Here is a 16,826-nt window from a genome sequence, read left to right as displayed (position 1 = left end):
GAGGACCGGGTGCTATACAGAGATATATTGCCTTCTCAGCTGACACGGGAACAATTTGGAACCAGACTGTTGGAAAAACAGTGTTTCATAGCCACACAACATGGAAGCGATCGCAGCATGGGAGTCAGCTATTCTGCGGCTAACTACGCAGCAGTTCCTCCTGTTAGAAAGCAACCTTAGGTCTGTGCTGCGATTACTCCCGACACCTTCTACAACTGCCCGTGAGTGGCACAAAGAACAGCCCCCTATGCCAAACCCTGATTGCCATTGTGCACCCGACCCACTAGCGATAGCTAGTTCCTCAACTATACAGGTGCGCACCCCCTTCTCAACCCCACCGCAATGCCTAGACATCAGTTGGGAGGAGTATACCTTTGAACTTCCACGGAAAACACAGCGGTCAGCTTTGGAGAAGATGGACATTCTTTTACCTATTCTGCCTTTGACCTTCCCTGCCTGTGGTGCGCCATCGCCTAGCCCCAGCAGAATCATAGAGTTTGGACAGTCCCTGCATGTCGTGCACCCCAACAGAAAACCGGTTCAAGAGCCGGTAGGATTAGCACACTGCCCCACACTGTACAACGGTAAAGGAGTTGCTACGATTACCTATGCAAAAGGGAGTGCGCTACAGGCAGGAAACATACACAATAAATTTGGCTGGGACAATACGGATCTGGATGCCGTGTATACCGAGGAGTCGGTGAGTCAAGAGGAAACAAGGCCACAAACAACATGTGCTTCTAAATTTTATTTATCTCCCAGCACTTACCGTTCCCTGGAGTCCCTTCAGCCACGTTGGGACATTACTGATAAGTGTGTGGTATTCAGCGAGCTGGATAGTCAACTAGGGACAGTGCAGTATGTTCCTTGTGGCCTCCGTGGAGGCATTGGCTAATATGGATGCTGACAATGAAAGAATTATGCTTTCTGTGTTATCTCTGTTTGTTGCTGTGTGCTTTGTATAGTTTAAAATTTGCAAATGTTTAAGCATTATTTTCCTGTTTTATAACGTCTTGCATGAGACCTAATTCCTGCCAAGACCTTAGAGTTAGAATCTTACACTCACTCCTATTACATGATGTGGTGCCTCCATGGGGAACTGATATATATGCTTAGAACGTATCTCTCACACTCAATATGGGCCTAGGCTAGGTACACATACCATTTACAATACTCACGACCCAGACATAATATTGCCAAAAACTTTACCCTGCTGAAATCTTATGCATTATGTAAGTGACAATTGAATGTGTGTGGATGATGAATCCCTATCCCTGACTTTAACTGCTGGCACTTGGTCCTCCATATGAACAATATAGCTGAGTAATAGAAAAGATAGGACAAATTTAGACTGAATCGGGTATGACTTCACTAGATGATGGGGATTTTGCATCTGTGCTGACTAATGGAATTTTGTGATGAGGCTGCAGGGCATAGGGCCCGTGACCTGTGGCAGATCTATATCTTATATTCCCACTTATGTAACCAGGCATTAATCTCCCAAACTCTCTAATTCAGAATGTTAAAAGAAAAAAAAAAAAAAAGAAAAACTAGCCCTAGTGGGGGCTGGACCTACACTGGGGCTATTCTATATAGTCTCTCTCTTCATAAACTTCTAAAATCATACAATTATAACCGAGTCAATTAACCAGCACTAGGTTTAATGCCTTAAACATCTAAGCTCTCTCATGCAGGGTATAGCATTGACCCATCTCCCACCTAGCTCATTCCTGTATGTTCTCTGATAACCCAGGTTTCTAATAGACCGAGATTGTATAGGGTGAGATTATTCAACACTAGCTAACTTTTATAGTTGACTGTTACATGTAAGGTTGTCCACATTTCAGGAGTCATCACTTCACATATATCTCTCCCCCCATTAACTTATTTATAGGAATGACCTTATTTGCAACTTCTATATCATCATTGACCTGGCATACGCATTACACTTGGGGCCCCTCTCCCTTCCATTTATTATAGCTTTAAACATGTCATGGAAAGTTTTGGGGTCTGTACCTTTTAGTATGCACATATCATGGCTGTAACATTTAAGCGTTAATATGTTCCTTCTACTTTCTGGGGAAAAAAAAAAAAAAAAGCCTCCTAAGCTACATGTATTACTCATCATATTCAACCTACCGCCTCCCCCCCCCATAATAGACCTCCTAATTTAGGAGGGTTAAATACACGGCTCATCTTGCCTATGCCGTAATCTACCTATTTATGCCTACATATCTTACTATATTATATACACAGCAAAATTATATTCTCACTCCTACTATTATAAACAATTCCAATTGCTAAACTACTCGAAACTTACAGGTCCTGAAGTGACCACTCACATTGCTAATCTCAGTTTATAACAAAAATAAAATAGAAAAAGAGGTTCCAGTTTCCCTATAAGATTATCCATGCGGAGAATTTTATCTTTCTATCTATACAGAAATTGTTGAATTGAATTGAAATGTACTATTTATGTTTGTTTTGATGGAATGGTGTTCCATATAAGTTGTATTGTTTTCGCACAACCTCAATAAAAATTTAAATAAAAAAAATAAAATCCTCAATATCAATGAGTATAGTAGAATCCAACTACAAGTTATTGTCCAGGTGGTACTTGACACCCGTGCGATTACATAGAATCTACCCTGCAGCCTCCCCTAAATGCTGGAGAGAATGTGGGGGACTGGGGTCGATTTCACACATCTGGTGGGATTGCCCCGCTATCAGACCGTTTTGGAAACAGGTGGAAGATAGTATCAATCTTATGCTAAACCTTAATATATCTCTTAATTCCCAGATAATACTTTTTAATATACTCCCACAAATACAATGTCAATATAGAAAAAGTCTATTCCAAATATTGCTTAACAATGCCAAAAGGCTTATCCCCCGTTTCTGCAAAAAACCTCAGATCCCTACCCTACCACATTGGCTATCAGAAGTAAAACATGTTTTATCCTTAGAAGAACTATATCACAATTATCATAATAAATCTGACCACTTTACCAACATTATTTTCCTGTGGAATCAGCATACACTCACATCTACCCCTATATAGGGCCTTTACTCCTATCAATCTTAGATTTTGATATATAGAATAATTCCTTGATTCCTCCTGACCCCCCTCCGCTTACCCCCTCCCTAATTCTAAACTTTTCTTTTTCTTCTTGTTAAATCTCTCTAATCAGAGACATTTGTGTTGAGTATACTACGTCACACCATATTCAGTCTCATAAACCCTGTATATACTCTGTATTGATGTATATGTATATTGTTACATTTCAAATCAATAAAAAATATTGAAATTTAAAAATAAAATTACAAAAATAAATAATTTAAGACCTATCCACTCTCTCCTACTGTCCTTTCCCACATCAGCGACTGCTTATCTGGCATTTCTTCCTGGATGGCCTCTCAGCACCTAAAAATCAACATGTCCAAGACTGAGCTTCTTCTAATCCCCCCATCTAATTCTACTCCAGTTTCTAACTTTACTATCACTGTTGGCGACACCACTATCACCCCAAGTCCGCTGCCTAGGAGTTACACTTGACTCCAATCTGTCCTTCATACCCCACATCCAATTGCTCTCTTCATTCTATTGCAACCACCTACGCAATAACTCCAAAATTCGTCCTTTTCTGAGTGCTGAAACAGCTAATCCATTCCCTAGTAATTTCCCAGCTTGACTACTGTAATAACCTACTAACTGGCCTTCCTCTTCCGCCTCTCCCCCTTCAATCCATCCTAAATGCCTCTGCTAGGCTAATCCACCTCTCCCAACGCTCTGTATCTGCTTCACCCCTCTGTGAGTCCCTTCACTGGCTCCCCATTCACAGCAGAATCAAATTCAAAATTCTCACTCTAACCTATAAAGCCCTTACCAATGAAGCCCCCCTAACTGTCCTGACTCATCAACAAATATACTCCAGCCCGTCCCCTAAGATCCAACAATGATCTACTCCTTGCATCTTCTACCATCACCTCCTCCCATGCTAGACTACAGGATTTCTCTTGTGCGCCGTCAGCCCTCTGAAACACACTTCCTTGAGCTGTCAGACTTTCCCCTAACCTTTCCTCCTTTAAACGCTCCTCAAAGACCTTCTTGTTCAGGGAAGCCTATCACCAAATCAGTAACTGAGTTCCACTTGCCCAATAGTTGCCCTCATCTAACTCCACACTAACATCATTCCTACCTTTGCAGTTCCCACCTGTTTCTCACCCACCAACCCATCTAAATTATAAGTTCCCACAGGAACAGGGCCCCCAATTCCCCCTGTATTTGTTTGTTAAATTTTGACTGGTGTCTCATATTGTACTGTACTTTTATCTTTGTTACCCATGGACAGTGCTGCGGAATCTGTTGGCACTTTATAAATAAAGAATAATAAATAAAAAGCTTTCAGTTATAGGCCTTCACCTGTTTTTGCTTTTCTTTGTATTTTTCTGCCTGGGCATTGAGTTCCTCTTGCATTCTCAGTCTAGCAGCAGCAATTGCCTCCTGTCTCCTGACAATAGCATCGGGATCTGAAGACAGAGATAAAACCAGTTAAAAAGGGACAGTCTAGTCAAAATTAGAACATTAGGGCATGCAATTTTAAAACAACTTTCCAATTTACTTTTATCAACAACTTTGCTTTGTTCTCTTGGTATTTGTTGAAAGATAAATCTAGGTAGGGTCATATGCTAATTTCTAAGCCCTTGAACGCCGCCTCTTATCTTTGCGCATTTTGATAGTTTTTCACAGCTAGACAAGGCTATCTCATGTGGGCCATATAGATAACATTGTTCTCACGCCCGTGGAGTTACTTATGAGAGGGCACCGATTGGCTAAAATGCAAGTCAGGCAAAACAACTGAAATAAGGGGGAAGTCTGCAAAGGATTAGATTCAAGGTAATCAAAGAAGTAAAAAGTATATTAAAAGGGATGGTAAACTCTGTTTTGTCATCTGTCACTAACAAAGACTTTGTCATATAATTAATTGGCATATTTTTTTTCAGTTAATGAAGTGTATAAAAAAAATAAAATAAAAATAAGTATGTAAATGAATGATTTACTTTTATATTAATTGCGCTCCACCACCGGCCCCCCTCGCTAGAAGAATCTATACCTTAAACGCGTCCAATCAAGATACGTGTGTACGGGCATGTTAATATTTGTCATAATGCAACGCAACTAGCATATTGGTTTCTAATGCGCAAAAATAATTTATTACGGTGAGCAAATCAAAAACAAGCAGTTAGACACTATGCACGTGCACATTTTTTGTGCATGCGTATATCTAAAAATCGCAATTGTTTGGCTACGCCAGAGTAAACATTGAATCATTTTATATACATCGATTCATTGTTTACCTGGATCAGAGCTAGTAAGTATTCATGTTGCTTTTTTTTCTAACTCCGAATTTTAGTTGCTCGTTTGTGCTAGGGGTACGAGACAGAAATCAGCGTTCTTTTTCTCTATCCATGAATCAAGTAAACAATTAATCTTGTGATCCAATGTTTACTTGGTTCATTGACAATTTAGAATTTGCGCATGCGCTATTTACTATCGATATCGGGAGCACGCTTCTGGAGTGACGTATACAGCGGGTGGAACCTCTGCACACGTCAATGAGAAGAACTGGCACAATATTTTAGGGTGAAGTTGTATAGTGTAACAGATCAAGATTATAATATAACAAATGAAGAAAATGCCAGTATAAAAAATAAATAAAAAAAAATACACTAGCGTTTCAACTTGTATAAATATATGAATGCGATTTATGCATGTCACATTACATAGTGTTTAACATAACTTTAACATAACAGTGTTGGTTATGCAAAACTGGGGAATGGGTAATAAAAGGGATTATCTATCTTTCTTAATAAATACAAATTCTGGAGTAGACTGTTCCTTTAAACAGGTTACCTACATACAAAAGGAAAGTTGGGCTTAGCTAAACTGAAAGCAAAGGAAAGTATCAAACAGATTTTTTTTTTCTGAAAAAGATGATGATGAAGGGGGATCAGAAAAGGCTGAGAATATTCTTTTAAATAAACATGGACAATCTGGCAGGCAAGAATGAGGTGGGAAGCAAAGTGCCTACAGACAAAGTTATTACAGTAAATATATAAAATGTGCTAGATTGATAAAACATAGTGACTAATATGTTCTGTAAAATTGAGACACAATTTCTTTCTGTAAAGTCCCAACTTGTATTATTTGTATAAGACACACAAAGTGCTGTGTGTGTGAGTGTGTGTGGGGGGGTGGTGGCAGAATGGGTTACCATACAGCATTTAGTGCACTCCTAGGTTTCTATGAGTCAGAATGGACTGTAGGTTTGATTTTCTTGGCCTTGTGTAGGAAGAAGAGTGAATGTTAAGTGTTCAAAACAAATGAGGGAGGAGAGAAAAAAAAACCAAAAAAACCCATTATATATATATATATATATATATATATATATATATATATATATATATATAAATAAATAAAATAGATTGCCAAGATCAATGGAAAATATAGAGACAGAGTATATTTCTGATTTACCCTTTTCACTTATGCACATAGGGGGATAAAGTAATAATTCAAACCTGCTTCAACTTTGCTTGAAGGTTTGTGGAAACGTCGAACATTCTCAAATACTTTCTGTGCCACTAGATACACACTGATGAGTCCAAACAGCATATACCATCCATAATTAGCCAGCACGTTGCCCACTGGTATAAAAGAAAAAAAAAAAAAAAAAAAAAAAGAAAAGAAAATAAAGAGAAAATTAGTAAAGGGACTTTTCTACACATATCTGAATGCATACTTCTAACAATCTGTTAAAGGGACACAATACCCATATGCTGATGCAGCAAAACTGTAAACAGCTCACAAGAAAATCTCAAATGAACATCAATAAGTTAAAAAATAAAGAATTTTACTTCACATTTTCTTCAGCTCACAATAGTGAGGTCACTGTGAAAAGTTCTCCTTCAGCTACTGTCCAGCTAAGGTCACGAGGCGCTAGCGACAAACCCTATGCATTATCCGATTGGTTGTGCAGCTGGTGACCGCACAGAGACACTGACCAATCAGATCATGCATTAACGCTCCAGAGAGTTCTGTTCTAATCAGAGCCTCGGGTGCCGCAACCGCCTCTAGGAACCTAACCATGGGTCCCACCCCCCACAACCTGCTTTTAAAGGTTCTCAGACAGAATGCGTGTGCGACGGATAATAATCTGACAGACAAATGTCCGTTGGATAACAGTCGGGTCTATCCGAGAACCTTTAAAGAGCACATTGTAGATTATCAAAATAACATATTATACAGTAAGTCTTAATTGACTCTCTAGAAATATGAAAAAAGAGAGAATTTTATTATTCATATCAACTAAGTTATCCATGTAAAGTCAACTACCGAAAAACATAAATTATGACTTACCAGATAATTTCCTTTCCTTCGATACAGGGAGATATCACAGCTGCATTCATTACTTGTGGGAATACAGAACCTGGCCACCAGGAGGAGGCAAAGACACCCCAGCCAAAGGCTTAAATACCTCCCCCACTTCCCTCCTTCCCCATTCATTCTGCCGAGGGAACAAGGAACAGTAGGAGAAATATCAGGGTGAAAAAGGTGCCAGAAGAAAACAAAATAAATTTAGGGACGCCCATAGGAGAACATGGGGCGGGAGCTGCGGACTCTCCCTGTATCAAAGGAAAGGAAATTATCATAAGTCATAATTTAATGTTTTCCTCCTTAATAAAAGGATAGTCTACAGCTGCATTAATTACTTATGGGAAACAATACCCAAGCTACAGAGGGCACTGAATGCTAAAGGGATGGTAAAAAAAAAAAAAAAAAAAAAAAAAAAAAAAAAGAGAAGCGGCCCCTAATTTGAGGGCACCACAGACTGCAAAACCTTCTCCCGAAGGCTGCTTTAGCAGAAGCAAAAACATCCAACTTGTAAAATTTGGAAAAAGTATGGGAGGAGGACCAGGCCTCATTTTTGAAGGCCCAAGAGGAAACCACTGCTCTCGTAGAATGGAGCAGTAATCCTCTGAGGAGGCTTAAGACCCGCTGACTCATATGCTAAGCAGATGATACTCCTCAACCAAAAAGATAAGGAAGTCAAAGAGGCCCTCTGACCCCTACGCTTCCCAGAATAGATAAACAGAGAAGAAGAAGTTTGTCTAAATTCCTTTGTAGCCTGGAGATAGAACTTCAAGGCACGAACAACATCCAGACTATGCAGTAAACGTTCCTTCGATGAAGGAAGGAAGGATTAGGACATAATGAAGGAACCACAATTTCTTGATTGATGTTGCGATTTGACACAACCTTAGGAAGAAATCCTAACTTAGTTAGTAGAACAGCCTTATCAGCATGGAACACCAGATAAGGAGGGTTGCATTGCAAGGCAGCAATCTCAGAGACTATGCGCGCAGTAGCAATAGCTAGTAGAAGAAGAACCTTCCAAAAAACAAACAAAAAAACACACAACTTAATGTCAACCCCGTGCATAGGCTCAAACGGAGCCCATTGCAAAAACTTTAAGAACAAGGTTTAAACTCCAAGGAGGAGCATTAGATCTAAACACCGGCCTGATCCTAGTCAGAACCTTAACAAAAGACTGTACATCCAGAAGCTCAGCGAGCCTCTTGTGCAGTAAAAACAGACAGGGTTGAAATCTTTCCCTTCAAGGAACTAGCTGAGAGGCCTTTCTCCAGTCCAACCTGGAGAAAAGAAGGAATCCTGGCAACCTTTACTTTGTGCCAGAACAAACCACGCTCTTCACACCAGAATAAGTAGGTCATCCACACCTTATGAAAGATGTGACGAGTAACCGGCTTACGAGCTTGAATGAGAGTATCAATAACACTCTCAGAAAACCCTCTCTTGGCTAAGACTAAGCATTCAATCTTCACGCAGTCAGCCTCAGAGAATCTAGATTTTGATGAATAAATGGGCATTGTTCCAGCAGATCCCTGCAACAAGGTAACCTCCAAGGAGGATATGATGACATCCCCACTAGATCCATGAACCATATCCTTCGCGGCCACAATGGAGCAATCAGTATCACTGATGCCCGCTCCTGAAAGATTAGAGCCACCACTCAAGGAAGGAGTGGTAATGACAGGAAAAGAAATTAGATTAAAAGGGACACTGAACCCAAATTTTTTCTCTTTCGTGATTCAGATAGAGCATGACATTTTAAGCAACTTTCTAATTTACTCCTATTATCAAATTTTCTTTATTATATTGGTATCTTTATTTGAAATGCAAGAATGTAAGTTTAGATGCCAGCCCATTTTTGGTGAACAACCTGGGTTGTGCTTGCTGATTGGTGGATAAATTCATCCACCAATAAAAAACTGCTGTCCAGAGTTCTGAACCAAAAAAAAAAACCTTTTATGTCTTTTTCAAATAAAGATAGCAAGAGAACGAAGAAAAATTGATTATAGGAGTAAATTAGAAAGTAGCTTAATATTGCATGCTCTATCTGAATCAAGAAAGAAAAAAAAATGGGTTCAGTGTCGCTAAGATATCTATTAGCTCCGCCTGAGGACCCCTGGACCTCGACCCATATCTGGGTAGGTAGGTATAGAGACGGGACGCCATGAGATCTATCTCCGGTGTTCCCCACCTGTCAGAATGTGGATCGCTGACAGCGAACAGTTGTGGGTCTCCACCCACCCCAGAATCCGTGATACTTCGCTCAATGTCAGGAAGCTTCTCGTTCCCCCCTGATGGTTGATGTAAGCCACCGGGGATATATGGTCTGATTGGGATCAGATAAATTGGGACGAACCCAGTAGGGGCCAAACCTTCAAAGCATTGAATATTGCCCCAAGGTCTAGGATGTTAAACGGGAGGGAGCTCTCCTCCTGCGTCCTCAGGGCCTGCACCTTCTTGGCACCCCAAACAGCTCCCCATCCTGACAGACTTGCGTCCATAGTCACAGTCACTCAGGATGGTCATAAAAAGAATGTCCCTCAGGACAGGTGATCCGGACAGAGCCACCAAGAGAGCGATACTCTCGACCAGTTGTCCAGAGAATCTGTTGAGAGTCTTGCGGACAGGTTGAGAGGATGAATCTGCCCCTGAGTGGATGAGATTTGAAACCTACCTTGCAACCCCGAGCTATGACCTCCAGGACCTAAGGATCCTGCACGTCCCTGAACCAAGCCTCTGAAAGAGCGACAGACTGCCCCCTACACAATCCAAAATAGGACTGTGGGCCACCCCTTTATGTGGACTTAGTCTCGGTGGGCTTCTTGCTCTGCTTGGATCTATTCCAGGACTGAGCCGGCTTGCTCTAGTTTAGCGGAGGCCTCTGACGCTGGGCTTTTATAAGAAAATATACAAAAATACAAACTTTGTCCCTTAGAATTGTTCTCCTTATCTTACGGTATGAAGGCACTTGGCCCTTGAACCGTGGAGATAGTCAAACAAACTCTTTCCCTTAATGGAGAGGGAAAGAGACTAGACTTAAAAGTTATATGTCAGAGCGCCTCACAGGCCTAAACAGAAAACCTGAAGTCTTAGCCATAGGCTAATTAATCTGCGTAATAGCAGCACAGATACAAGAATTAGTAACCTAGAAGGCATCAATTCTTTCCAGAAAAATGTCGAGGAGACCCTCCACCTCGAACATTTTCACGAAAAAGACGCCCCAAAAAAGGTAGCCGCTCCAGAAACTGTAGCGACAAGCACCGCCCGTAAAAGCAAATATCCCATAGGTTGAAAATCCTTTTTAACAGGGTTTCCATCCTTATATCCAGCGGCTCTAAGAACGATGAACTATTCTCACATGGGTTAGCATTATGTGTGGCAAGCCTAAATTAGCGCGGGAAGAGGAATCTAATCCTGTTCCACTCGTCCTTAATAATGATTGCCATCAAATTTAGGACCCAGAGGTTCGACTGGCAGCCCAGCCTTTGGAACCTCTAAAGTAGTTAAAACCTCCTTTAGTAGAAAGCGTAAACGGTCTGTCCTAAATCTAAGAACTGGATTATAGGCAGCAGACACCAACCCTGAAAGTTAATATTCTGAAGTTTCAGAGAGAACCTCATCCTCTGATAACTGATTGGATATATCCGACAAATTACATGATGCCACCTGGTCAGGAGTGCAAGATTTAACCTTTCGCTAGCGCTTAGCAGTGCAAGGGAAAGCACTAATGGCCGCAGACACCGCCGTAAGAAACTGCGCAGTAACGTCTGGTGAAAAAGGGCCCCTCCAGATGGAGGATTAGCAGTGCAATGGGAAGCTGCATGTGTATACCAGATGCTTGTAGGGAGTGCACCTCACTGGACGAGGACTCAGAGGTGGGCGGCTCAGTGGTATCAAACATGTCAACCTTATTTGATATAATCCCCTTATCAAAAGGCATAAGAAACATAATTGAGACGGCGAATATTCCAGAGCTCCCTCACAATATAAACAGGCATTACTCTTTGAATTAGAGGGAGAACCCTCTAATGAATCAGAGTCCTCCATAGCTAAAATACGATATGCGGGGGACTACAGAAAAAAACTATTTTAAATTTAAAAAAGCGGCACCTTTATAGTCTATGACCCAGACAGAACAGAGATAAAAATCCTCTCTGGTAGCAACTCGGCCAATGGAAAGGAAATGGAAGCCTCAATCATACCGGTCACATGATGCGCAATGCAGGACCGTCCCTGCTATGAGAAAAAGCGTGCCAAGCTTTTAAGCTGCGCAATCTTCAAAGTGAAAGTGAAACCTGTATGTTCCATCTCAGCCTATGAGCCCATAAACATCTTACACAAAAAGCAGCATAAAATCAAATAAAGCATATATGATTAAACCCAACTGTTCATAATCCCCCTCAGGAAATATTAACCCTTGATTCCATATAGATAAAAGGAGCCACACTGTGACCCTGTCATCTAGCGTTTGCAACATGTGTAAAAAATGAAACAATCTTACCGAAATGTATGCTTTGGAACAGTAACACGGTCCTTCAAGTTTGACAGATTGTAGCAGCGCTTCTGGCATGAACTTGAGTGAAGAAAGCAGGCAGCGAAACTCGTCAACGCTGATTGCTTAAGGAGCTGTTAATATGAGTCTGTATGGTTTCGCAGAAAGACTCTCCCTGCATCTCCAGACTCTAACTTTCATCAATGCTCTCACTGAGAGGCTGACAAGACTACTTAAAACTCCAGTCCCATCTCAAAGAGTACTACCCTCCATAATAGACTACTCCGAAATCTGACACTTCTCTGCCAACCTCCTGTGACGAAAGGCAAAGAATGACTGGGGAATGAGGGAAGTATTTAAGCCTTTGGCTGGGGTGTCTTTGCTTCCTCCTAGTTCTGTATTCCCACAAGTAATGAATGCAGCTGTGGACTCTCCCTGTATTAAGGAAATGGGCTTTATCCTTACTTAGCTATAAATTGTTCAGGAATCCCTGGTTCTTAAAGGGACATAATACTCATATGCTAAATCACTTGAAAGTGATGCACCATAACTATAAAAAGCAGACAGGAAAATATTACCTGAACATCTATATGTAAAAAAGGAAAATATGTTACCTCACAATTTCCTCAGCTCACCAGAGTAAGTGTTCTCTAAAAAGTTATCTTTTAGTTTCTGCCCAGCTGCAGGATAGATATATATATAAAAAATAAAAAAGGAAGAAGAAATGAACAGCAGTCAATCAGCAGTGCTGAGGTCATGAACTCTTTTACTGTGATCTCATAAGATTTCATAGTAAACTTCCTTAAACTGAATAGGGAAATAACATGAGGGTGCATGAGGCATGCTCCCTTGCAAGTCCCGGGACAGGCAAACTGATTTGCTGCTTAAAGTCCTTTACAGTGGGGTGTGAATACTTAAAGTGAAAGTAAAGTTTGCGGAATGAGTGCCCGGTTTTTAAAAATCCTATTAAAAACAGGGGCACTTTCATTTATCAAACTTTACATTTCACTTGTTTTGTTAAAATACCTTTTCTTCTTGAAAGCCTCTTCAGCGCTTCTCCAGCCCGTCGCAAGCCTCTTTATACGTCAGCAATGACAATTCCGGCATCCTCCAATCACAGCTTCCCCCCAGGGGAATCAATGGAGGAAGGCCAGGATCGTCCATGATGCCAATTACTTGATTTCCTAGATCATATATGTCATAAAATTAAAACCTAAGAATGCACAACACTTCTACCTTGTCTATAGCTTTGGTAAAATGTTCAGAACATACTAAAAGGGACACGATACCCAAATGTTGAAACACTTGAAAGTGATGCAGCACAGCTGTAAAAAGCAGACTAGAAAATATCACCGAAACATCTCTATGTAAAAAAGAAAGATATTTTACCTCAATGTAATTTTGAATATAATGAATGTAAATTTTGATGAACCAGTGCCTGGTTTGTAATAATCCTATTAAAAACAGGGGCACTTTCATTCATCAAACTTTACATTTCACTGATTTTGTTAAAATACTTAACTTTTCTTCGTTAAAGCCGCTCCATCGCTTCTCCCGCCCACGGGGTGGGGGGGGTTTGAGCCGTGATTGGAGGATGCCGGAATCGTCATTGCTGACAGAGGGAGAGGCAAGCGATGTACTGGAGAAGCACTGAAGCGGCTTTCAAGAAGAAAATGTAAGTATTTTAACAAAATCAGTGAAATGTAAAGTTTGATGAATGAAAGTACCCCTGTTTTTAATATAAGTATGCATACTATAGAAAAATAATCCGGGTTGTAGCGCCCTCCAAAGTCTCCTGTGTTGTAGTAATGGTGATCCCCATATAAACCCACGACCGGATCTGATTGCAAAGCCGATAAGTGTTCCAACCAGTACCATCCCTAACAGGCCATGTTTTTATTATAGCTGAACTAGAGCACAGTTGAAGTCAGTTGAACCTGATGGGTGAGAGCAGGTTATTTACCATGGTTACAGATCAGCTGATTCATTATTTCACATGTGCTCTAGTACAGCTATAATGAAAACCTGGACTGTTGGGGGTACTTAAGGACCACGGTTGAGAAACACTGCTCTAGATATAATAAATTGATCCACCAGCTTAGCCGGTGATCCCTCATTAAGAATCATGCATTGCAGAAGCAAATCAAAATTTCGCCACTTAGAGCTGTTGCACCGCCAAAGGTCTTGATTCTGCAGAACGATTGGATGAGGTATACTCTGCTTGGTAACCACAGAACCATCAAGCAGGTCATATATTGCAGATCTGGAAGACCGCAATCGGTGAGTGAAGCATGCACTTGCGGAAGTTATGAAAGGGCTAATAGTCACTGCATCCACCACAGCAGAACCCTCATGCCAGCTTGATGTAGTGTATGAAGCATTCTATCAAATCCCACAAGGTTTGTTCCAACTTGGTAAATGCTGGGGTCAGTTGAGCCTTTAAAGTCGCAACCACGTCAGCGACACTCTCTTCAGATAACTGGTTCATCTTGTATATTGTTCAAATTAACTCAATTAGTCCTAGATGACAACGTAGAAGGCCCAATGGCTGAAAACAGTAGCCTAAGGTGTTTCTCAACTTCTCAGTAGCCAAGAGGTGTCCAATCTTGATCCCAAAGAGTATCCAGGCAGCTACACTGCCACAGTTAAACGGATGGCCTGAGATGAAGTCGAAACTCCACTGCAGACATCCCAACCTGCAAAAACTAATTTCAGGGAGGTGGCTTCACCAGCTACTGTGCTGTGTGCTCTGCACTGCCCCCCCCCCCCCCGGTTATATACTGGACACCCTAAATAAGATAGAAACTTATCATTAAAGTAGCTTCCCACTTAAAAAAAAAAAAGTAGCTTTATTGCACAACCACATACAACAAACCTATTTTCCAGTGATTGTACGCTTGTTAAACGCTCAAATATTTTAGAATACGAAGTTTAAATTATGTGCAGTAAATAAGGTAGCATTTGCGTTTTATTTTATTAAAATCAGTGGGGGCTTTTTGGTTACTGATGCATGCTTTGAGGGTTCCATAGCGTCCTAACTTGTGAAGTACTCCGTATAGTTATCCCTGTACGACTTGGATTTTGCATCTGGGAATGTGTGCGATTTTGAGAGGCTATTTGTAATTATGTTTTGTACTCACAGTAATGTCAGTTTGATAAGGACCTGACAGCAGTGGTGTATATCTCCTCCCTCACAGGGGCGCACTCATTTTGCCCTCTCTCAGTTCTCACTCAGCCTATTCTGCAGCCGATGTTGCCTTCTGCTGATTCTCCTCTCCCAAGAGTCTTATCGCCGCACCCAAACAGCAGGAGGGAGGATGGCAGACACACAATACGCTGAAAGTTAAAGGGACACTAAAGGCTAATTTTTTTTTTCATAAATCAGATAAAGCATTCAATTTTAAGCAACTTTCTAATTTACTGCTATTATCAAATTTTCTTCAATCTCTTGCTATCTTTATTTGAAAAAGAAGGCATCTAAGCTAAGGAGCCAGCAAATTGTTGGTTCAGAACCATGGACAGCACTTGTTTATTGGTGCTGTTCAATCAGCAAGGACAACCCAGATTGTTCCCCAAAAATGGGCCGGCATCTAAACTTACATTCTTGCTTTTCAAATAAACATACCAAGAGAATTAAGAAAATTTGATAATAGGAGTAAATTAGAAAGTTGCATGCTCTATCTGAATCACAAAAGAAAAAAATTGAGTTCAGTGTCCCTTTAAGACAGACTTGCTGTGACAATGCCTTCCTGCTTGAAGACATCGCAACTAAAGGCATTCCTTAAAAAAACAGTTTCCCGGATTTGGGCCACATTGGATCATGGTACTTGTAGTTTCAGGGAGATTGCATTTCATTTGTGTCAGGGAGACTCGCTGAACTTCAGGGAGAGTTGGGATGTCTGCCACTGGAGACATTTAGTTCTTTCATAGAGTATTACAAATTTACAGCCATTTCGATGTGACGCTCACCGGAAGTCTTACGTTACTGTCCCTTTAACACTAAGGACTCACAACATGTACCCCTTGGCTTTAGGGACATATGCATAACTCACTTGCTTTTATTACGTAGATATTTTGAAGCATTAATCCATAGCGATTAAGAACATATAGCCCTCTAAATCCTATATAAACATAAGGGCAGCTCCTCCAAATACACAGTAATCATGCATTTTAAGGACTTGCTTCATGCCCATACCAAAGAGATAATAAAGACAAATTCCTCTGATCTTAAATGGGATAGGAATGTCAAAATTAAACTTGCATTATTCAGATAGAGCATGTCATTTTACGACACTTAAAGTAACTTCTATTGTAAAATTGTATTTGTTCTCTGGGTATCCATTGTTAGAAAATAATATATACATATCCCACACTAGTGTGAGCTTGCAGGTGATTGGTGTCTGCACATATCTCTTGTGATTGGCTGAGTGACTAGATGTATTCAGCTAGCTCTCAGTAGTGCATTGTTGCTCCTTCAGCAAAGGGCATAAAGTGAATGAAACAAATTTTATAATAGAAGGAAATTGCAAAGGTGTTTAAAATTGTATGCTGTATCTGAATCCTGAAAGAAGAAAAAATGGGTGTCTTTTTAAAGGGACATGAAAGTGAATTTGAAATGTACAGCAATAAACATTCAACAATACGTCATACGTATGTAGAAAAACTGGTGGCGATATCAACGAGCAATTTACACTGCAATACACAAACTATCATTTCATGTTGGGCTTCATCAACATTAAAATATATTTTCATTTCACTTTTTCATGCATTAACTATTTAAGTATGTTTAATTGACGAAGGATTTTTTTTAAGGAACATGATAGTACATCAATCCCTGGATCACATCCAACTAGAACAGTACTACCCAATCTAATACAGTGCACAATAATATATTCACACCTG

At 40.5% G+C, this 16,826-nt stretch overlaps 1 protein-coding gene across 2 annotated transcripts in view; it reads right to left on the bottom strand.

Annotated features, from left to right (window-relative positions):
- Positions 1–16,826, bottom strand: part of SELENOS (selenoprotein S) — a 40,560-nt gene that overhangs the window by 23,549 nt on the left and 185 nt on the right. For both annotated transcript variants that reach the window (XM_053717591.1, XM_053717592.1), the window contains exons 1-3: positions 16,824–16,826; positions 6,580–6,705; positions 4,424–4,530 (exon numbers count right to left, since the gene is read on the bottom strand). The exon at positions 16,824–16,826 is cut by the window's right edge and continues 185 nt beyond it. In XM_053717591.1, coding sequence (XP_053573566.1) covers positions 4,424–4,530; positions 6,580–6,705; positions 16,824–16,826 — 236 coding nt within the window. The remainder of the gene's footprint in view (positions 1–4,423; positions 4,531–6,579; positions 6,706–16,823) is intronic.

The sequence above is a fragment of the Bombina bombina genome, chromosome 6 (assembly GCF_027579735.1).
Source record: "Bombina bombina isolate aBomBom1 chromosome 6, aBomBom1.pri, whole genome shotgun sequence".
NCBI lineage: Eukaryota > Metazoa > Chordata > Amphibia > Anura > Bombinatoridae > Bombina > Bombina bombina.
This window is presented reverse-complemented; position numbering and strand designations above follow the sequence as displayed.